The 23,234-nt window shown below is 45.1% G+C and overlaps 1 protein-coding gene across 1 annotated transcript in view; it reads right to left on the bottom strand.

The window, feature by feature from the left end:
* The window catches only part of DIP2B (DIP2 acetate--CoA ligase B (putative)), a 792,630-nt gene that overhangs the window by 112,346 nt on the left and 657,050 nt on the right, over positions 1–23,234 (bottom strand). Inside the window, exons 31-32 of the mRNA XM_086966287.1 lie at positions 3,017–3,185; positions 2,266–2,436 (exon numbers count right to left, since the gene is read on the bottom strand). Coding sequence (XP_086822413.1) covers positions 2,266–2,436; positions 3,017–3,185 — 340 coding nt within the window. The remainder of the gene's footprint in view (positions 1–2,265; positions 2,437–3,016; positions 3,186–23,234) is intronic.

Raw genomic sequence — 23,234 nt, 5'->3', positions numbered from 1 at the left:
TCTGCAATTTCCGGCTGCACGAGTTTGGTGGTGGGTCCCTTGGGGTAGCACAATGCATGCTACAGCCCTTAGTGACCCTCTTTAGTACCCAGGCCCTAGGTACCAAGGGTACCATTTACTTGGGACTTACAAAGCTGCGTAAGGTCTTGCCAACTGGGGAACAACTGGACAGTTACCTTGTCTGAGGGAAGGAGAACTGGTGATCTGGTTAGCAGGAACCCACTGCATTTCACTCAAAACTGCATCAAATACCAGGCAAAAAGTGAGGGTGACCAAGTCACAAACAATTGCACATTCCTACAGCCGCCTTGTCAAAGAAATCCTGAACATTTCTTGGTAGAAGAAACACGTTAGCCTCTGGAAGTAGCTGTGATGTAGGTGGCGTGAGTAGAGAGAAAGGGTAAGGCACAGCCGTCCTAAACAGTTTTCAACACCCATCTGTCTGGAAATCCAAACAATAAAAAATAAAAAAACATTAAAAAATGTATTGTTATATAATTTTTTACACCAAGAACTTCGTTATTGGGTAAGTACTTTTGAAAATGGCATTTGCTAAATACTCTTGTATTGTTGCTAATCCAGTGATGTTATCCTATGGGAAAAACATATACTGCATACAGGTACTTAGCAGCGACTTTCAGGACCAATCTTCTAGAGTTAGGTTAAGTATGGGTAAGGTCCAAGGCAGCATCATTAGATGACCTCGGTAGGGTCTAGGCATTCGGGTGCAGAGGTGATTTTCAGTGCCCGGTGCCCCACTAGGTTCAATGGAAACCGGTCCTGGGAGAAAGAGGCTGCAAGCTGGGGCTGGCAGGCCAGTCCGGTTGAACCCACAGGGTGGCTTGGTCTTTGAGATGCTCTGGCACATAAGGACACCATCCCTCCACTTTTCTTAAAGCTGTAGGACTTGGTGCAGTGGTGTCTTTAGGTATCGTGTCCGTGCTGCAGGCCTGTTGCCAATTGGGGGAACAATTGTTCATTTCATGAAAAGAGACCCTGCACTCGGGACCTGAATAGCAGGAACCCAAGGCACTTTTGTCAAAATTGCATAAAAGAAACCAGGCAAAAAGTGGGGGTGACTATGTCAAAAAGCGGCACTTTCCGACAGTATTGAGGTTCATTATCTCCATCATCCCCTTCTTCATGGTGCTCTGAATCTGAATGCAAAGGCATTCACCAAAGCAAAGTGTGGCATCTGAAAGGGACTGAATAGATGTGCCTGAAGTCGAGTCAGGCATTACTTTGTTCGTCGTTTGTGACAGATTGGCTTCTGAGTCCAAAAAGACAATGGGCTCTTGCTCAGGTGTCAGTGGCATCAATGAGGGCTGGAACAGGTGAGGTTTCAAAAATGGGGTTGGCCCCAGAGTGGCTGAAGACCGCTAAGCAGGATCAAGAGGCACAGGCTGTCTGAAACAGATCCACTGATGTTAATCTGACCAGATGCCTCCTTTGATCCTTTAGGTCTGTAGGCGCACCAGAGTGAGCAGGAAGGGTGCCAAGTATAAGTAACAAGGCTTCTCCAAGTCTGATTTTGAATTTTTTTCTTGGATTTCCATTTAACTGAAGAATAAGAATGGGAAGAAAGCATTCCACACCTTCCAATGGTCTATGGAGACTTACAACCAGGCGGCGCAGTCCATTATATCCTTTGGGTTCATCATGGTGAAACCAGACACCTCTTGGAGTTGGGCGATGAACCTAGGCACCAGAGACAAACTTGGTGAGAGTCTGTCACAGTCATCCGTTTGTGACAGTGCTTGCATGGTTTAAATCCTGTTTTCATGGGGAAGATATATCCCTTGCACACACTGTACATTTTTTGAGAAATATTTCAGTTAGGTGACACTAAAATTGAGGGAGCCGCTCAAGATCTATAACCGAAGGTGTGCAAAGAAAGGAATTGACATTAGCGTGCAAAGGTGGTATCTAGATGTGACTTCAGTGTCTTTTCTGGGGCAAGAAAAGGTCAACTCGGAGTCTCAAAGAAAGTTCTATGGATGTAGGCTGGTGTCTGGAGAGTAGTTAGAAGGTGGGTAATCAGTGGTTATAAGTACCCATCAGAAGACCTATGCATGACCATTGCAGAAAGAAGAAACCTCATTTAAACATGCTGTTTTCTGTCACTTATTCGCAGTCTGATCGTGTTTCATCATTTCAAACCATGAAGTATTATTTGTTTTCTAAGAAGATAAAAAACTACCACTGAAACCAGATTTAAAATATTTGTGTATAATTTATACTTTCACCTGGCGACAGATGTCTTACCTGTAAACTGATAGCAATATTTACTCTTGAGCCAAAGGTGGTACTGACAGCTCGAGGTGACAGACCAAGGTCTTTAAAAAGCTTGGAGAAGGTACAAGTTAGTGAAATTCTGGGGCGCTCTTCGGCTACCACCACGCATGTTCGCACATAGGCAAGATTAATTCCCCTTGCCTGCAGAAACAAAAGTAATAAAAAGTAGCTTTATTGATACAGGGAAGGAAAGCTATTTTGAGTATCTTCATCAAAAAAGGCTTTACATTAATTTGTGAAATAATGTTAACATTCTAGGTGGACTAGCATAATGCAAAATAAAGATGTACCATAGAATTATAGAGCGATGCTCCAAATAGCATTTTATTTTAATTAACATGAGTAAATAGGGCAATTGATTAGACTTTTTAACCCCAAGTTCAGATATGTGATCTAATTTCATTGTGTCAACTCTTTCATAGAGAACATTTTTTCTACTTCCCTGAAGTTGTTCAAAAGATAATATTTAGCAAATTATTATGTGTAAAAAAAGATCACCCTTACAAGCTTATAGTGTTCAAATTCTTCACTTGCATTATCATGCAATTACTTTCAAAATGACCCTGCTTATTAACATAGAGATACTTATAAAAGTAAGTTACCTGCCAAGATTTGGACTAATGTGCCAAGATTAGTGAACCTAGATCTGTCATATTTTTAGATAGTTTAAACATAGTATTTAGAGTACAAATGTTTTAAAAAAATGTAAGCAATATCTTACCTTTAATATCTCAGTCTGATTTCCAAGCCCCTTTGAGCACATTTCCATTACTGAATATGAACAGAATGTGTCCCTTATTTTGTACTGGCTTACAGTAGCGAGCCACAAGAACAGGTTTGTTTCCAACTCCATAGGAGGAATAAGGACAGACTGGTGCCCAGAGTACACACTAACAAAAAGAAAATACATTGGACCCTTAAAACATACTTGGACACTTATCAAACATTTTCAAAACATAAATAGATTGCAGTACTGTTAACAGCAAGGACATGTTGAAAGCATCCTTACAAATTTCAAACATACACACTTTCCAATAATTAACACTAAGAACTCAAGTGCTTCTCATGGCTTAAAACCCACTCTAAGATGCATGCTAAGTGCCAATAATAAATGTCTGCAAGCTTGATGAATATGTGACATACGAAAGAGTTATTTTCCTGTAATGATATCTTAGATTTCCAGGTTTGGTATTGTTCATAGAGTCAGATGCCTGATTCATCCACTGGGAGTCCCACAATAACATTACAATAGCAGCATAATGGTAACACGTTTTAAAGAAGCAGTAAACATTGTTACCTCATTCAACTAAACTTCAACCAATGAGGTGCTGGTCACCATCCTTCAAATTTTGTTGCTCTGGTGGAAAGGATTGTCAATGGTAGGTGAACGTCTTGCAGAGACGATGGTGTGTCTCATGTGCATCTATGAAAGATACTAAAGCTGAAGAATTATCATTACAAGTAAGTAACTGTTTTCTTCTCCGGCATTGGATCTTTCAAAGATTAAATTGCTTGAATCAGAATAAGAAGCAGTACATTAAAGTACAGTGGATGGTGGGTAAAGAAAGTGGGTTCACCTTACTGAAATACTTTATGAAGAATCACTTGTCCAACTGCTACATCCCTTTGTACAGTTGCTTTTAGATAGTAGTAGTATGTAGAGGGGCGTTGATTGTTCCAAGTTTCTGCTCTGTATATAGCTACAGATGGTAATCCGGTAAACTGAGCTGTCAAAGTATTGACACTTCTGATGGAGTGTGCTGTAGCAGGGCCTGAAGCAATGTGTCTTATTTTTTATGACAGAATGTTACTGCAGCAAATCAGCAGTCTATTCCTTATTCTAGATGAGGAGTCCTTTTTAAAGGATTTCCAAATGCCACTAATAACCAGTCGGATTTATGAAAGTCCATGTTTCTACTGATGTAGAATTCAAGACACCTCCTGATGTCCAGTGAATGCAGTGCTAGCTCGCATGCACTAAAGGGATTGGGAAAATCATCTCCAATATCACTGGCTCATTCAGGTAGAAATCGGTGGGAATCATAGGAATAAAAACAAGGATTTCTTAATATGATTCTTTTTGGAAAAATTGGCGAAACAGTTTTATTGTGAAAGCCTATATTTCACTAACTCGTCTTGCTGATGTTAATGCTATCAGAAGAACAAGTCTCTAGGATATGTACTTCATTCCTGCTTAGTGAATCAGCTCAAACAAACAAATTACTTATATTTGGAAATGCTCTTTTTGGCTGATACTGTAAATGCAGATTACTTAACATACGAGTTACTTACCTTGGGTAACGATGTATCTGGTAGAGACGATTCTAGCCGCAGATTCCTTCACCTAGAAGTAGCCCCAGGCGTGAGACTGAATCCGGAAACTTTTTTGCCACAGCATCCCTGCGCCCAGGCGTCGTCCGTGTACGTGACGTCAGCGAGGTCACATAAGCCCCACCCCAGCGCGCCTACGACCGTTTTCTTCAGAGAACTTTTCCGCACCACAACGTGGAACCACCAAATATAACACTGTGGGAGCAGGGGAACAGTGTGCGAAAGAGTATACAAAAAAGAAACCCCATAGAAACAGTGCAACTCCGCAGTGTCCAAAGGAACAGAAAGAGGGGAAGAACATAGCAGAGCCCTGATCAGCCACCCTGCCAATACATAGACAGCAACACCCCCACCTTAGGGAACCTATGTAAAGGCATGTCATATATAGCAGGCCAGAACCACACCCGGATACAAGGAAGGGTAGACAGTTCCAACAGGTAGGAACAACCAACCTCCAGCCACCCCAGTCCAGAGGGCATCCACCCCCCAGAAATAAGGGTAAGGCATGACCAGAGGGCCCAAACTCGGAGGCGGTAGAGGGGCCAGGCTCCTAGCAGCAAGAGGAAGAAAGGGAGAGATAGGAGGCAACCTCCTCGAACAGGAGCAACCAGAGCAGCGGGGCATAGGAGCACCAGATCCCCACCTTCCCAGAACCAAAGAGGAGGGAAGAACAGCAACCAGACGGAGCCACCGTCAAGAGCATAAGAAGGTACTCAGAGGACACGGCCCTCCACCGGGAGGCGAGTACCAAGGGCCATCACAGTGGTCCTCGCAGAACGGGGAGGAAGGGCGAGCCGTGAAGGAATCTGCGGCTAAAATCATCTCTACCAGATGGAATATGCTACTTACCACTATGCATCTGTTCTTGGCATGTAGGGCTGCTGACATTAATATCTGTGCATAGATCGCCGCCTAGTGTTGGGTCCGGATGATTGCACATTGTTGTCCTGGAAGAGTCTACGAGATAGGTGGCTCCTCCCCTGGACTACAGTGCGCATGGGCATCCTCTCCATCCTTAAATTGTTTTTCGCCATTGTGGCAGGGATGGAGTATGGTACAGTAAGAGATGGCCATGCAAGAAAGTAAGAAAGTAATAATGAATGCTACAGCTGCGACAGGCACCGGGGAGGAGGGTGGGCGATATGAATGTCAGCAGCCCTACATGCCAAGAACAGATGCATACTGGTAAGTAGCATATTCCGTTCGAGGCATGTGGGCTGCTGAATTCATATCTGTGCATAGAACGTATAGCAGTCTCTCCCTTAGCGGTGGCTACATGTGCCAGCTGCAGCAGTCTGAAAAAGAGTTTTTAGAACAGCCTGTCCAACAGCTGCTTGCTGTGTTGAATGTATATCTACACAATAGTGTTTTGTGAAAGTATGTATTGTTGACCATGTGGCTGCTCTACATATTTCCTCTAGAGGAATGTTTCCTAGGAAAGCCATGGATGCCCCTAGTTTGCGTGTAGAATGCGCTCTTGGGGGAACTGTTAAGGTGCGTTTTGCTTTAATGTAACATATTTGGATGCACTTAACTATCCATCTGGCTAACCCAGATTTTGAAATGGGGTTGCCTTTGTGTTGTGGTGAGAAGGCAACAAACAATTGTTTAGTCTTTCGAAAATCCTTAGTTCTATCAATGTAGTATAGAAGTGCTCTTTTGACATCTAGTGTGTGTAGAGCCCTTTCAGGTACTGACTGGATTTGGAAAGAACACTGGCAGTTATATTGTTTGATTGATATGAAAATGGGCTACCACCTTGGGCATGAATTTAGGGTTTGTTCTAAGAACTACCCTATTTGCATGTATTTGGATGAATGGCTCTTGAATAGTTAGGGCTTGTAGCTCGCTAACTCTTCTAAGTGAAGTAATTGCTACTAGAAATGCCACTTTCCATGTTAAAAATTGTAAATCACATGAATGCAATGGCTCAAATGGTGGTCCCATTAGTCTGGTTAAAACAACGTTTAGGTTCCAGACAGGTGAAGGTGGGCATTTTGGGGGAATTATTCTTTTGAGTTCCTCCATGAATGCCTTAATTGCAGGTACTCTGAATAGCGAAAGATGCTGTCTGTTCTGAAGATAAGCTGCAATGGCAGCTAAGTGTATTCTTATAGATGAATAGGCTAAATTGCAACGATGTAGGTGCAAAAGATAGCAAATGATATTTTGCGTTGAAGCATCTAGTGGGTTTATGTCATTGTTATTGCAGTAAATGACAAAACGCTTCCACTTCGCAGCGTAGCAAGCTCTGGTTGTAGGTTTTCTTGCCGCTTTGATAATGTTCATACAGTCAGGAGGTAAGTTTAGGTACCCAAACTCTAAGACTTCAGGAGCCAGATTGCAAGGTTCAGTTGTTGCGGATCTGGGTGCTGTATGTCTCCATGGCTCTGAGTGAGTAGAGTGGGTGTTAGCCGCAGCCTTTGATGAGGCACCACGGAAAGTTCTAGGAACGTTGTGTACCATGGTTGCCTCGCCCATGTTGGAGCAACCAGGATCAGGGTCAGTGAATGCTGGCGTAGTTTGCGTGCCACTAGCAGTATTAACGGTGCTGGGGGAAAAGCGTACGCAAATCTGCCTGACCAGTTCATCCATATCGCATTGCCCTGCGATTGCGGATGTGGAAACCTGGCGGCAAAGTACTGGCATTTTGCGTTTTCCTTTGTGGCGAATAGGTCTATCTCTGGTTGTCCCCACTGTTGGAAGTATGGTTGGAGCACTGTGGGGTGAATCTCCCACTCGTGCAGCTGTTGGCTGTGTCTGCTGAGCAGATCCACCACTTGGTTGTGTTTGCCTGGGAGGTGTTCCGCCATGAAAAAAAATGTTTCTTTGAATGGCCCACTTCCACATGCTTTGTGCTAGATGTGATAGCTGTGGAGAGTGTGTTCCTCCCTGTTTCTGTATGTAGTACATTGCTGTCATGTTGCCCATCCAGATCAACACAGCTTTGTTGCATAAATGTACTTTGAACGCTTTCATTGACAGAAAAATTGCCATAATTTCCAACAAGTTGATGTGCATTTTCTTTTGTTGTGCTGTCCATAGGCCTTGCACTGTGTACTGAAGGACATGGGCTCCCCATCTTATCAGGGATGCGTCCGTTGTCAACACTATTTGTGGTACAGGCTCTTGAAACAGTCGTCCCTTGCACAGGTTTTGTGGATTCCACCAATGCAGAGAGTTGTATGCACGACTGGTTACCAACACTAGGTCTTTCAATTGTCCTTGAGCCTGGTTCCACTGCCGTGCTAAGCACTCCTGTAACGGACGCATGTGTAGTCTGGCATGAGGGACTATAAAGATACAGGAAGCCATCATACCTAAGAGTTGCATAAACACTCGAGCAGAGAGCGAGAGTTGGGGCTTGAACTTTTTGATTAGTAGCTGCATACTGTTTATTCTTGCAGCGTTTGGGTATGCCTTTGCTGACAGAGTATTTATTGTTGCTCCCAGGTACTGCTGTACATGGGATGGCTGAAGGTGAGATTTCTGGTACTTTAACATGAAGCCTAGGCTGTGCAGTTGGTGAATTGTTTTGGACATGTGGCTGGCACACTGCTGGGCTGACTGTGCTTGTATTAGCCAGTCGTCTAGGTACGGGTAGACGTGAATATGTTGTCGTCTTAAATGTGCAGCCACTGTCGCTAGGCATTTTGTGAACACTCTTGGAGCTATTGTTACACCAAATGGAAGGACTTTGAACTGGTAATGTTGATTTAATAGCGTGAACCTGAGATACGTCCTGTGAGCTGGATGTATCTGTATATGGAAATATGCGTCTTTGAGATCTAAGGTTGCGAGGAAGTCTCCTTGCTGCAACAGTGGTAACATTTGTTGTAGAGTAAGCATATGAAAATGTTCTGATAAGATGTAATGATTTAGGGGTCTGAGGTCCAATATTGGTCTGAGAGACCCGTCCTTTTTGGGGATGAGGAAGTATAGTGAATATACTCCTGTACCTTGATGTTCTAATGGTACTAGTTCTATGGCCCCTTTTTGCAGCATGCTGATACTTCTTGCTGCAATAAGTTGAGGTGTTCTACAGACATAGGACGTTTTTTTGGAGGTATGTTGGGTGGTGTGGAGGTTAGCTCTAGGCAGTAGCCATTTTGGATAATTTGCCTTACCCACTTGCCTGTAGTGATGTTTTCCCAGACTGGTAGGAATTGTTGTAATCGTCCCCCGACCGGTGTTATATGGTCTGGGGGTAGCACTAAGGAGTCACTGTTTAGTATTGGTAGAGGATCTGGTGGTGTTGTTCCCTCGTCCTCTGCCTTTGTTGGTATTGCCTCGGTATCCACCTCTATTGTTTTTATTGTAGGTGGTTTGTGTGTTTCCCTTGTAGCTTGTGGTCTGCTGTGATGAGTTGCCTCTTGCAGCCCCCCTGTAACTTGAGCGACGAAAGGAGCCTCTATGCTGCTGTGACAGTAGGGCTCCCATAGACTTAGCCGTCTCAGTGTCTTTTTTCATTTTGTCCAGTATTGTATCTGCTTCTGGACCAAATAAGTAGTCAGGGTTGACTGGCTGGTTTAACAAAGTGGATTGGACTTCGTTTTTAAACCCAGAAATGCGTAGCCACGCATGTCTCCTGATCATAACACTGGTGTTAATAGACCTGGCAGCTGTATCTGCTACATCTAAGGCACATTTAATATAGGCGTTAGAGATTAGCTTTCCCTCCTGTACTAATTGTTCAGCCTGTTCTTTGTAAGCATCAGGTAAATGCTGGAGAAGTGTTTCCAAGGTATCATAGTGTGCCCTGTCATACCTAGCTAACAGGGCTTGCGTGTTAGATATTCTCCATATGTTATCTGCCTGTGCGGCTACCCTTTTTCCCGAAGCCTCACAAATGTTTGATTCTTTGTCGGGAGGTGGAGCTTCCCCAGTAATTTGAGAGTTTGCACGTTTACGTGCATTTGCCACCAGTAAAGAATCTAAAGGCAGTTGTCCCTTAATATATGTAGGGTCTAGTGGCGCTGGCCTGTATTTCCCATATTCCTGGGTTAATGACCCTTGCCCTAGTGGTATCTTTAAATATGTCTCCTGCATGTTTAAGTACCCCTTTTAACATAGGTAGTGTTTTAGCCGTTCTTTCTGATGTGGCAAAAGTGTCAAAGAGGAAATCTTCCTCCACAGGGTCTGCATGCATGTCCACATTGTGATGAAGGGCTGCCCTTTCGATTAATGAATTAAAAGCAGCTGTGTCCTCTGTAGGAGAAGGCCTAGCAGGGTATGCAGGTGTATCAGGAATGGGTTGAGAGTCACCAGGATGTACTGGGTCAGCCCATGGTTGAGTGTGACTGTCTTGGTCAGAGTCTACTGGGTAGATGTATTCCCGATCATATTCCTTATCCACCTCTTCATCTGAGTGTATGGGTGTATATGAGTATTGGTTAGGCCTAGTTGGCTGAATAGGCTCAAATAGAATAGGTGAGGTAGAACAGTCCCTTTTCTTTTTGAGTGGTATAGTGTAAGTCTCTTTCACAATCTCTGGTCTGATTTTCCTCTTGTAGAGAGTGACTTTACCAGAGTTTGGGTCAATGTAAAGTTTTGACTGTTGAACTGATTCAGGGTATGGATGTAGGACTTCCTGTTCAGCAGTTGTGGTTGTTTTAGCCAATGTCTTTTGCTTAGTTTGTTTTGGTTCGATGCCGCTTTTTGGGTCGTCCGCCTTTGTTTTCGAGGAAGGTGGGAGGCCAAACTTAATCGGTCCGATGTTTTTTTGTGGCACTGCAGTTTGTTTCTGTAGTGTTTGTGTCTTTGGAGCCGAAGATTTTCCTGTGTCTACCGTTTTCTTTGGTTCGATTATGGTCTTGTGTCCTTGTGTCGCTTTCGGAACCGATGCTTTCGGATCGACGCCCTTTGTTGTTGGGTCGATGGCCTTTTTTGGCTCGACTTTCTTGGGCTCGATTGTTTTCTTTAGCGGAGCCAATGGTTTGTTGCCTTTTAGTTTGGGGTCGACAACCTTCTTTGGATCGAGCCTCTTTTTTGTGTTGTCGGCCGTCGACGCCAATGTTTTCGGTTCGACGCCCTTTTGTTTTGGAGTAGATATAGGGCCGCTGGTTTTAGGTTCGACGACCCTTGCATTCGAAGCCGATTGTTCAATATAGCTGGGCCCGAATACTGTATTGTCGACGAGTTTCTTTGGTGTCGACTCTGATGGATCGACGTAGTGTGGTCCGAAGACCGTGTAGTTGATCAGTTTCGGTTTTGTTTTGTGTTCCACCATTTTTGGTTTCGATATCACCAATCTCGGAGTACGTTGATCCGATGGCTCTTTGTGGATATTCTTAGCCGGGCTGTATTGCGGGGCTATAGAATGTCTTTCGAGATCTTGGCTAAGGCCTTGTGGCGATGCCTCGACCTGAGTCTGTGGAACCATGGAGGTAAAGGTATAGGCCCCCGTACTCACGGTTGGGCCCGGTTCATTACTGGAGTCGTCCTCTACGGCTCCCATACCTTGTTCGTCATCCCCTACCTTGACGATGTCTTCTTCCTCTACGATGTAGTAGTCGGAGTCATGCTCCGATTCTTGATCCAACAGTTGTTCGTATTCTTCGGCCTCGACAAGATCTTCGTCGCCGAAGATATTGTCTGGCTCTGGCGCTTGTTTCTGCATGATTAGTCTAGCGGCCCGTCGAGTCCGAAGTGTCTTTTTGGATCGAAATTGGGCACAGGCTAGGCAGTCGGATTCATTATGTTCTGGAGATAAACACTTGTTACAAACTGGGTGTTTATCAATATGTGGGTATTTAGAGTTACAAAGAGGACATCTTTTAAATGGGCTCCGTTCCATCGACGACTGGTCGCGTGGCGCAGAGAAGGCCCACGGCCCGATTCAACGTCCCAAGGTGATTAAAGTTTGTAAAGAAGGTGTCGGCACAGATTCGAGACAATACCGACGAAACCGAAGGCCTTTTGGCCTCTAGAAAGTATAGTTTTGATTCCAAACTTCGAGTAAAGGAAAGTACATCCAAACCCAATGGCGGAAAAAAACAATCTAAGGATGGAGAGGATGCCCATTCGCACTGTAGTCCAGGGGAGGAGCCACCTATCTTGTGGTACTTCGAAGACTCTTCCAGGACAACAATGTGCAATCATCCGGACCCAACACTAGGCGGCGATCTATGCACAGATATGAATTCAGCAGCCCACATGCCTCGAACACATCGTTACGGAAGGTAAGTAACTCGTACATCTGATAGAGACTACTAGCTGCAGACTCCTTCACGTAGACTAGATACCCTAGCAATACCCACGGGGAAGGAGGGCCAGAGGGAAGGCAACAGGCCAGCCAGGACGGCAGCTATAACCATAAGCCGCCAGAAGCATGAAGGACACTGAAGCATCCCAGCTCTCAGCACAAGTGCAGGAAGGAGAGGAATGGCCAGAAATCCCACTACAAGGGCCGCGCACACAACCTCAAGAGACAATAGCAACATACAGAAACGCCATGGAGAACGGGCACCTGAAGGCAACCAGCACTCCACAGCAGAGCAGAGCTGTATTACAGCTACCACTACCCCACATAGGGTACGGTAAGTCCCAAAACACAGGAACCCTCTGGGAGGACGCGTAATCCCTGGAGGCTCCGACTGAACATTTTTCCCCTCATTGTTCTCCCTCTTGCCTTCAGTATTTTCAGACCTTCCCCGGGGACTGCTATCCCTTTAAATCCCTCGGCTGGTCATGTCATGTGACGGGGCCACATGGGTTTCAAGGCTTGAAGACGGAAGACGCCGGAGCTGGAGGTTGTTCGTTGGAAACGTCTCCTGAAAGGGAGGAGGAGACGCTCATGAGGACTTTTGTAGTGCTGCCTTGGAACTTCGTGGGACCAGCTCGGGAGAACGAGGAATCCACCGTCGTCGAGGAAACTTCCAAGGAGGAGGAGAAAGCGTACGGAGGACAGACGGGCAGCCAGACCCTACCTGGCAACGCAGAGACTCCCGCCACGGCCCAGGAGGGTAGTGGCTGAACAAGGTACGAGGACGCCTTGGGTTGGCTGTGGGGCACAACATTGGTGAACAGAAGGGTGGGGGTGGAAAGGGAGACAACCCCTAGTCCCAGAACCGAGCTTCCCTGTGCACATTTGAGAGCGCTAGCGAACACTGGTGACGGTAGTGGTGGTTTTCCCTTACACTCCCTTGGCCTACCCGCGATATTAGAAGGAAGGAGAAACCCCTTCCTGACCACTCTTGTTTTTGTTTTCTTTCCCCACTGTCCTGTCCATCAATGAGCTGACCGCCAAACCAGCCACAGAAGGGGAAACATAGCGACCCATTCAAGTCCACTCCACCGGGATAACGAAGAAGAAGGAAAGCGGACTACATCTCCCATAACTCCTTATAGGAAGAACCATATCACCAATCCCTAACTCCTTATATGAGAACTGCCTCACTATTCCCATAGACCCCTGCTTTGTACCACTCAACAATAAAACCTCAATCTGGTGAACACCCCACTGACTTGTCCTGGTCTGCTTCTCTGCCACCCCACACGTGGTGTCAGAAGTGGGATCATATTCGCCTCACCATGGAAAACCTTATTTAACAGTTGATAAGAGGGCAGGAGAAGTTGGAATGGGTGGTAGAAAAACAGATGACCTCCGCCCAAGCAGACCGGGAACTCATGAGGGACAGTCTAGCTAATCATGCAGACCAAATGCTAAAAGTAGGGGATGATCTTCGGGAATTACCAACACAACTACAAATACGTGCAGGAACCGGGCCAAACGTATCTCTCTAAAAATATGTGACAGGAGAAGACCTCGACGCCTTTCTTCTTAATTTCAAAAGAGCAGCAAGGGCCTCTGGGTGGACCGAAGCCAAGTGGCCTTTTTTCTTAGCCCCCCTCCTCACCGGAGAAGCACAAGCCGCCTACCATGTGGACAACCCTAATGGCAATACTCCTTACTCAGAGATAAAGGAATTGATCTTGGACCATATGGGTATGGATGCAGAGGCACATAGGGTAAAGTTTAGAAAAGAACGCAGCACCACGTCAGACAACCCCAAAACTCTGTATTTCAAATTAAAAGCTGCTGCAGATAAGTGGTTAAGACCACAGTCAAAGGATGAAATCGTGGATATGATCTATTTAGAACAATTCCTGGAGGCCCTCCCATACCCCATTCAAAGGTGGCTTAAACAACACAAACATTTAAGTCCTGAACAGGCTGTAGAAATAGCCACTACCTTTTATAGGGCGCAGCCTAGGGCCTTACCTTGGATTCCGACAAGGCCACAAAACAGATGGGTGGGGTAGTAAAACCAGAGAAAAAACCCATAAAAGCTCCCTTGGAGATAGCAAAACCAGGAACGCCCCGCTTAGAACCACCTCCACTGCGTAATCCACAGTGTTTTGAATGCGGCGAGTGGGGTCATGTCGCACGGAACTGTCCCAGGAAAAAAACCTCAGGAGGAACCTATGGACATCAGATGCGTTCCCCGTTCCATTTTATACTCTGCTGAACTGGGACCCAGCTTCCACGTAAGTGTCCAAATAAAGGGCGTATAAGTAAGGGCATTACTAGACTCAGGGTGCAAACGGTCAGTAGTTCTCCAGTCCATTGTATCCCCATTCTCAGCTAGGATCAAAGACTCTGTGCCGATTAGGTGTATGCACAGGGACATTAAGGTATATCCTATAATACAGGTTCCTGTAACACTTCCCCAAGGGCAGATCTTAGAAGTCAAGCTTGGGGTTGTTCCTACCCTACCCGAGCAAATGATAATAGGACAGGACAATCCCTCTTTTTTAGTTATGCTAAAAGATAAACTCAGGGAGCCAGTTCCACGTCCTTTACACAACCAGCTCTCATAATTCAAGATCCCTGGGTAATAGACAGAAGCTTCAGGTATGCCCAGAAGAATGATCCAACCCTCCAGTCGGCATGGACTCAAGTCCAACAAACACCACTTAGTTACTCTTCCTTCCAAATAAAGAACAACCTTTTATATCGCATTGGGAAACAAGGGGATGACCCTCAGTTGTTAGTACCACAAGCATTTCGTGATCAAGTTCTTTTTTTTGCTCACTCGCATTTGTTGGCTGGACATAGGGGGGCCCAAAAAATTATACAGATGTTACTACAACATTTCTACTGGCCTGGTATTTTTTAGCAGGTCACCAGATTCTGTCAAGAATGCGAGGTGTGTCAGAAAAAGAAACCTTACAAGCCACAGGCAGTTCCATTACAACCTCTACCGGTTGTGGGTAACCCATTCGAGAGGGTCGGTATGGACCTCTTTGGACCTCTTCCACGTACCAAGAAGGGTCACATCTATGCTTTGGTCGTGGTTGATTATGCCACAAGATATCCAGAAGCCTTCCCTTTACGGACCCCCACAACCCGGAACATCTCTGAGAAGCTGCTTGAACTATTCTCACGGGTCAGTTTCCCTCGAGAAATACTCACCGATCAGGGGACTCCCTTTGTTTCTAAATTAATAGGGCAAATTTGTAAGTCCTTAGACCTGTCCCATATTAAAACGTCTGTCTACCATCCCCAGACGGATGGACTGTGTGAGCGTTACAATGCCACTTTGAAGTTGACATTGAAAGAAGCTTCTAACAGTAGAAGGTAAAGAGTGGGACATGTTACTTCCCTTAGCCTTGTATGTAGTACGGAGCCAGGTTCAAACTAGCTTAGGGTGCTCTCCGTTACAACTCGTGTATGGAAGAGAACCACAGAGCCTTTTAGAAATCACTAAGGCGGTATGGGAGCAGGAAAAAGGGAAAAACTCAAAGACTTTTCTTGATTATACACAGAACCTTCGCTCTCTACTACATAAACTACTGGAATTTGCTGATTCTAACCTAGAGAAAGCCCAAGTACAACAACAATTGGTGTATAACAAGGGGAAGAAGTGGCGCCATCTCAGTGTGGGAGACTGGGTGCTGGTTCTTCTACCATCCGCCATAGGAAAAACAAGGTCAGGATGGCAGGGACCATATAAAATCACAGAAAAGGTAGGATTAACCTCCTACAGAATTCAGACCAACCCAAGGAAGACCCAGCTGTACCATATAAACCTCCTTAAAAAGTGGTTAGGCCCCCCTCCTCAAGACGTACATAATATAGGTAGGCTCTCCCAGAATGAGACCACCCTGGAAGAACTAGTTGTCAACCCTGACTTAAACAAAGACCATGGTAGAACCCTTCACAATACTTTGACTCCCTTTGCACATCTCTTTTCCAACATACCAGGGAGAACCCTTCTTGCCGAACATGCCAAAGAAACACAAGTAGGAAAAATAGTGAAGCAAAAACCCTACCGCATACCAGCGGCCCGAAGGCAAGGCATCTCAGGAGGAGGATGAAGGGCCAAAGAAGCCTGCAGAGTCTCAGTGTAGGCTGTCATTTGGGCCCTAATCGCCCGACGCCTGGAAAAGGTGGATAGGGTGGCGACAGGCGAGGGCGCACATCCCGGGGGGAACCTGCGTCCTCCGCCGAAGGAGGACAGGGCCTCGGAGACAAGCTGAATGACCCACCAGTCGGCGACCAGTGCCCTTTAAGTCTCGGCAAAGGGCGATGTCGCAGCCGAGACCGGCAGCTTCTGACTTTCGAGGTGGGGACGGACGCTGGGACGACATCGACCTGGACAAGTGGTCCGACAGCAATTTCATCCGACGCTCCCGCCGTGACTTCGGTTTGAGGTGCTGACAGGCGTCGCAGTCCGTCGAGTCACGGTGCTCGCCCAGACACCACATACAAATTGGGTGAGGGTCCGTCGCAGACTTCTGATGTGCACAGGAGGTACACGTCTTGCAGCCCGAAGGCATTCGCACACTGTTCCAAAATGCAAAGCGTGAAAGAGAAGGCCTGAAAACAGGCCAGGACACGATCCGGATCCGCTTTGCATACGGGAAAGAGAAAAATTGATGTCAGCGCGTCGGGTGGGGCTTATGTGACCTTGCTGAGGTCACGCCCGTGAACGACGTCAGAGTGGAGTCACGTGGTGCCGCCTCCGGTGCCCAGAGATGCTGTGGCAAAGAAAATTTTCCGGATCCAGTCTCATGCCTGGGGATAATTCCATGTTAAGGAATCTGTGGCTAGTAGTATAGCAAATGCTAGCGACATTACACCGGTTATATGATGTGGTGGACAAGGCAGGGAAACTCCTTCCTTGGCTGAGTAAAAAAAGAAATGGAAATGCGATGGATTAAGTCTATTACTGACACTGAAGGGGTAATCCATAATACAGATATACAAACAGTTTCAGGCATTCGTTTAATACCAGAAGCTATTCTATGAGGTCCGTCCCCTTAGCAACCCCACAGATATTGCTTGGTACCTGGACGATATCCCTACTTTAATGCTGCGAGCAGAGGCTGTGGAGACACTTGAAGATGATCTCACACTCAGTGAAGTACAAGCAGCTATCTCTGAACTGCAGGCAGGTAATCCCCTGGACCTAACGGTATCCTGGTTGAATTTCATAAACACTAAGTGGATCTCCTGGAACATCACTGGGGTGTGCAAAACGAACAAACGCCACCCAGATCTCCAGAAGGCCACAATTACTGTACTATGTATGGAAGGCAAACCTAGAGAAAGGTGCAACTCATTCCACAGGCTCTTCCTATTAAACGCAGAAATAAAAATTCGAGCTACAATACTGGTGACACAACTACTGCAAGTTATCATACCCCTTATTCACATTGACCATTCAGGCTTAATGCCAGGTCTGGCGACATGGTTGAACCTACATCGCACTCATAACTGGCTGGCGGTAGTGAAGGACCGAACGTCTCCTCATGTTTTCCTGTCCCTTGACGCAGAAAAAGTATTTGACGATGAAGTCTGGACGCTTTTGAAGCGTACACTGATTACGTTTTAATTTGGGACCAAATTCCAGAAATGGGTGGCAGTCCTGTACATGGACCCGATGGCGACCGTAAAGGTTACTGGGATACTGACCTATGACCTCCCAATTTCCCTCTAAACGGACAACATCCATTTGTATATAACTGAGCCAATGACATCTATCCAGGAATTATTTTAAACACTTGAAGAGTTTGGGTGGTACTCGGGCTACAAGATTAACTTGGCTAAATCTATATAATTCTCCATGAGATACTCACTGGACTGGCCATCAATACCCGGACACCTAAACGAGATGCCTGAGGGTTTTAAATACCTAGGAATGTTTGTGGCACCCCAAAAAGAAATATGCTACAACCATAATTTGTGAAGAACAGTGTGCAACTTCCAGACAGATGTGGAATGATGGAGGGACCTGCCCTTCTCACTGCTAGAACAGGCAGCTCTCTTCAACATGATTACCCTACCCTAATTAGTGTATTCCCTGCAGAATACATATTATCCAATCCCACAGGCAACGTTCACTAACATCAACTGGGAAGCGAGGTCTATGATATGGAGGGATGGACATCCCAGAATAGCACTGAAGACTTTAAAGCGTAACTCACACAATGGAGGGATTACCCTCCCTGATATTGAGGCATACTATTGAGTAGCACATTTAATCCCAATCAATGACTGGGTACACGCAACATAGGGCTACCCCACATATAGGCTGGAAAGGGCTCTCATGGAGCCTCGCTCTCACCTACATTATCTATAGTGGTCAAGGAGTTCGGAGATTGCTTCCAGCGACCCAGGTGACTATGGCTGTATGGGAGGGCAAAAAGAGCAATGGGCTGGAACCGCAGGTTTACCAGAGAGATTCTGTTATAGAGGGGTACATGGCTTAAAGAGATAGGAAAGGTATGAGATTTTAGGGCATGGGATTTGATTGGAATCTCAACTAATGGATATCTGGAACATGGAGAGCTTAAACCCTGGGCAATCTTTTGTAGAGAATACACCCTACACCGGTCCCAGTTTCTTAAATGCGCACAACTGAGACACACCTGGGTAGCAGAAGGGCTGATGGGCACTGAGATACCTGAATATGCACCACTAGAAGGGAGATAGCTACAAGAAGAATTGACAAGGGGAGCAATGTCCTGTACCTATAAGACTTTGAACAATAATATGCCTGATAATTTGGTCAAGCTTCAGGAGCGCTGTGAGCCAACTATAGGGGAACTAGAGAACACAGAATGTGAAGCTGCATCGAAGCACCCCAGAGAAGTGGCTCTTAAATCCAGATCACGCTTAATTCAGTTTAAAATACTGCACAGGATATATATGATAGATATTGATTACACACAATGGGTAAGGCGGCAACCCCAATCAGCCTTGGATGCCATGGAGCAAAGGGAAACTTTCTACATACATTGTGGGGGTGTTCCTACCTTCAACTCTACTGGGCTGTGATAATAAAAGAACTTAGCTCCATCCTGGACGCCACTCTTTCGATGGACCCCAAATACATTCTAATGGGAATCCCGAATGGCATAGATGCTTCACACCTCCAACTTCCCTTTAGTGCCTGGCTCTGGTTGTTGAGAAAGAGAGGTGAGGCCAGGCGAAGGGCGGGGGAGGGGTGGGGGGTGGCGGAAGAGAGAATTGAGAGGCGGTACAGATACCCACTATTCAAGAATGGAGAAGAGGGATGGAAATCTATATGGCGCAGAGAAAGTCACATATCACAGTAGAGGCAGCTCTCGAAGGTTGCTTAGAGTTCGGGGCAGATGGTCAGATTCCTATGGGTTAGACCTGATTAATGGGCTCAAGGATCCCACACCACTAGCAGGCTAGATAGTTAGCTGATGGGTATAAGACACACTCTATGCAGGGATATGTTGTGGTTTAATGTGTTTCATGGAACTTTGTAAAGATTGTACTGAATTTTTCTCCTGGACGTGCCACAGTTTAGGAAGTTATTTATGTACTGTGTACTTGTCCTCCTTATACTGTTGTTATTGTTTAATTGATCATATGGCTATTCCAGAAAACAAAAAAATGTCTTTAACTTGTGTCCATTGGTTTTCTACTTCCTTCTGCAATGATCTCATTTTTCCAGTAGCAGCTAGCAACTTATAAAAGTGGTGAGGCATATAAAAGTTAAATATACTGATAACAGTAGGGCATTTTGCATCATATAAATATAAATACAATGTGCCCTCTTTCACCTGTGCAAAATAAATCTAATGTTGCAGCTTATTGCAAGAAAATAAACATAAACGTACCATTCCGCTCCTCTTCATCAGCACACGTTCAACTGCAAATCTTTGCAAAATAAACTACAGACCTGTGTCCTATCCTCGCTAGCCACCTCTGTACTGCATACTGACAGAAAGAGAGACTATAGCAGCGCCCCTTTCCCAGTATTTCACAGCGCACAGCATAATATCATGGACTACAACAGTGTCCCCCCTTCAGTTTGTTATTCGTGCACTTTTATATTGCACAGGTGTTGGCCGAAGGTATAGCTTGACCTATCTGCCGCCTCAGATGCCCCACAGCTTCAAACCCTCCAGCAGCTTCTTGCAGATCTTTGGCTTGGATCGTGTCCGCTTACATGGGTGTAGTCGCATGTAAATCCCTGCATGATGGCTGCAGCACAACTCCATCCATGGTATCTGCTGCAGCCTGCCATTTTCTGTATATCAGTGCCTTGTCTGCTATGCAGGTCAGGAGTTCTCCTAGATCAACTGCTGGCTGACACTGTTGTGTACCCAAGTACTTCTCAGCATTGATGTGACCCTCACTAACCCTGCTGGATCACAGAGCATCTGTGGTAAGTCACAGGCAGCCTGACTGCAGTTCATGGGAAATGTTCAAGGCTACCACAGTCGGCATGCAGGGGTCACTGCATGAATATTTCAACATCCAACAAGGGGTCGGTTTGAAAGCAGGCAAAATCCTTCTATTTTGCATAACACTCTCTTAAGCCAGTTCATGACTGCAAGAGTGCCACTGTCTGTCTTTATTTCCAAGATGACTGGCATTGTTGATATGAAAACTCACCTGAGATTAAATCCTCCCGCCTCGCATGCTGGCTGACTTCAAAAGATAAGTATTTTGTGCAATAGCATCACAGCCAATCCAAGCACTGCTCTCATGCGGCTTAAAATACTAGGCAGCATAATAGTAGTGCCAGGATTGGCTGGGACAGTCAAACTCAACATTACATCGGAGCTGAGTTTTTTCTCCTTGGCAGCTCTAGTTGTGAAAGCCTGAACTGTGCATGTCAGGCTGGCTAGACTGAAAACAAAAGCCAAAGTGACATGCACAATTCAGTTTACACAGCCTCAGCTGGTCCTTGTTGTGTCTCGAGCTGTGCAGTGTTGTGTCTCTAGCCAGTACTATGCTCTTCCTGGCTCAAGCACTACACGTTTGTGTTCTAGTGCTCGAGTCCTCACGCTCCTTGTAGTGGGCATTTGTTATTAATTGAAAAGGGCTTTGAACATTCCTTAAGAATGTTAGCGGTAGTGGGCAGAATTTGTGGTGAGAACTGACTGGCGGCTACGTCCGCATTTCCTCCTTCAATTGGGGTTATGTTCCTGAATAAAGGATTTCCTACCATCCATGGACTACGTGTATTCATCTTAACATTGTCGACGATGGCTACATAACCCCAGAAGAACCTGCGCAAGAAATAATTTGAAAATTTGATTTTGTGCCTTCGGATTGTAATTGAGCCTTATGTGAAAGGAGGACTGATGCAGTATTTTTTAGACCGATTCAAAGGAAAAATTGAAAGCAGTTCTACCATTTCTTGTCTTCAACCGATGTAAGTCACAAAAATGTATTTTATTCTGAGGCCTTCGTTTAATTGTACCACAACGTTGTTATTCTCTTTGGAAACTTGAACTGGTTGTGTGCCTCTGCAAAGAGCACGTACCCTTGCAGTTTAAACTTGTCTCGATATAAAAGTGGATTGAGGACATCGGTACATTATTCTTACTGTGTTACCATGGGGATCGTTGAGCCTCGCTGAGCCTCGCATCTTTTGATCCGAGCAGAATCCGGTGAAACCTTGCATTTTTTAATCTGTGTGGAATCCGGTGAACGTCTCTACAAAACGGACCCAGAAGAAGCGTTTGCAAACATTACGTCTCTACAGAACGGACCCAGAGGAAGCGTTCGCGAACATCACGTCTCTGAGAGCCTGCGTTCTTACGTATTGGGACGTCATGCAACCTGCGTAGGGTCAAGCAAATAGGTCGCAGAACGTGACTCCATTTTGGATTTACTTAAAGACGCTTCGTTCGGATTGTCGTGTGCTTCTTCTGGTGTGATTCAGCGATACTCAAGCTGCGTGTCACAGTGCTTGAGGTACTTTATACAATACAAGAATTCTTTGCACACGGATAATTTAACGTCCTCATCTGCGATACGCTCGCAGCTTGTCTTTATTATAAGTGCCTCCTTGGTGCTTATGCACAGACTGGATTTCACTCTCGCCTCATTGTATGAATTGCATTTTGTGTATGCTTTTAGTTATTTGAGGTAACTTAATCTTAGCTTGGAGTGTGGTTTAATTACACTATATATATATATTACAATTTGATTAGTTTTATAGTATTCAACATATTTCCAACTGTTACAGCAAACTTTACAGATTCATCAGAATGTCTACTACTACCATGAATTTACCAGCGCCCCAAGCGTTTTTGATTAAGGATGGGGAAGTGTCTAGTCAGAGATGGGAGGAATGGAGGGATTACTTGATTAATTATTTGGATACTTTTGAAAGCAAGGAATTGACCCCGGAAAGGGAAAAAAATACTTCTACATTGTCTTGGTCCTGGTGGGTTAAGAGTTTACAACAGAATTGAGAAAAAGAATGTGAGTGGGGGTGAAGTTAATGTCTTTTCGCAAGCTATTAATGACGTCAATGCTTATTTTGCACCAACGGTTTGTAAGGCTGTACACAGGTTCTATTTTTATCATAGAAAGCAGGAGTCCAGTAAAAAAATTGAGGACTATATTGCTTCGTTTAGGAGACTTGCCTTATCCTGCAACTTTGGAACCATTGAAGAGGAATTAATACAAGATCAATTGGTGATGCATTGCAATAATCACAATTTGCAGGATAAGTTATGGGTCAATGGTGATGCCAGTCTAAGAGAAATTTCGGCGATAATCAGCAAAGCTGAATTGACCTCGAGGTGCACTAAGACAGTTGTTAATAAAGCCAATGGTGATCACGGTGATGAGATAATTAAAATTGTTAGAGCTCCTGTTCAGCTTAATGCAGAGAAAAGCAAATATAAACCGCATTTTAAGGAGAAGAGTAAGACAAGAGAAGTCAGCAATGTTAAGACTTTTGATGTTAAAGGGGCTTGGTTTCGATGTGGTAGTGTTTCACATCTTGCCAACGACAAAAAATGTCCTGCTTTAGGTCAAAGATGTGCTTATTGTAAGATGTCTGGGCATTTTGCAAGGGCTTGTAAAAATGCTAAGAGCATGAAGTGTGTTGTGGATGAATGTGATGAAGACAATGATAGTAATGAGAACATTGTTTGCTTTGTGAGTGATGAGGAATCTTCTGGTCAAAAGAGGATTAGGAAAAAAACGGTTTGTGATATTGTTGCTGATGGCATCGTGGTGACACTGACAGCTGATTCTGGTTCCCCGCACACGATCATCAACAAAATGAGGTGGGAAGAGTTGTTTAGTTCAAAGTTTGCTCAAGAATTGAATGCTCCTGATATACATCCTGTTGGTTATACAGGTAAACCCATTA

Source organism: Lissotriton vulgaris, chromosome 1_1, assembly GCF_964263255.1.
Source record: "Lissotriton vulgaris chromosome 1_1, aLisVul1.2, whole genome shotgun sequence".
NCBI lineage: Eukaryota > Metazoa > Chordata > Amphibia > Caudata > Salamandridae > Lissotriton > Lissotriton vulgaris.
This window is presented reverse-complemented; position numbering and strand designations above follow the sequence as displayed.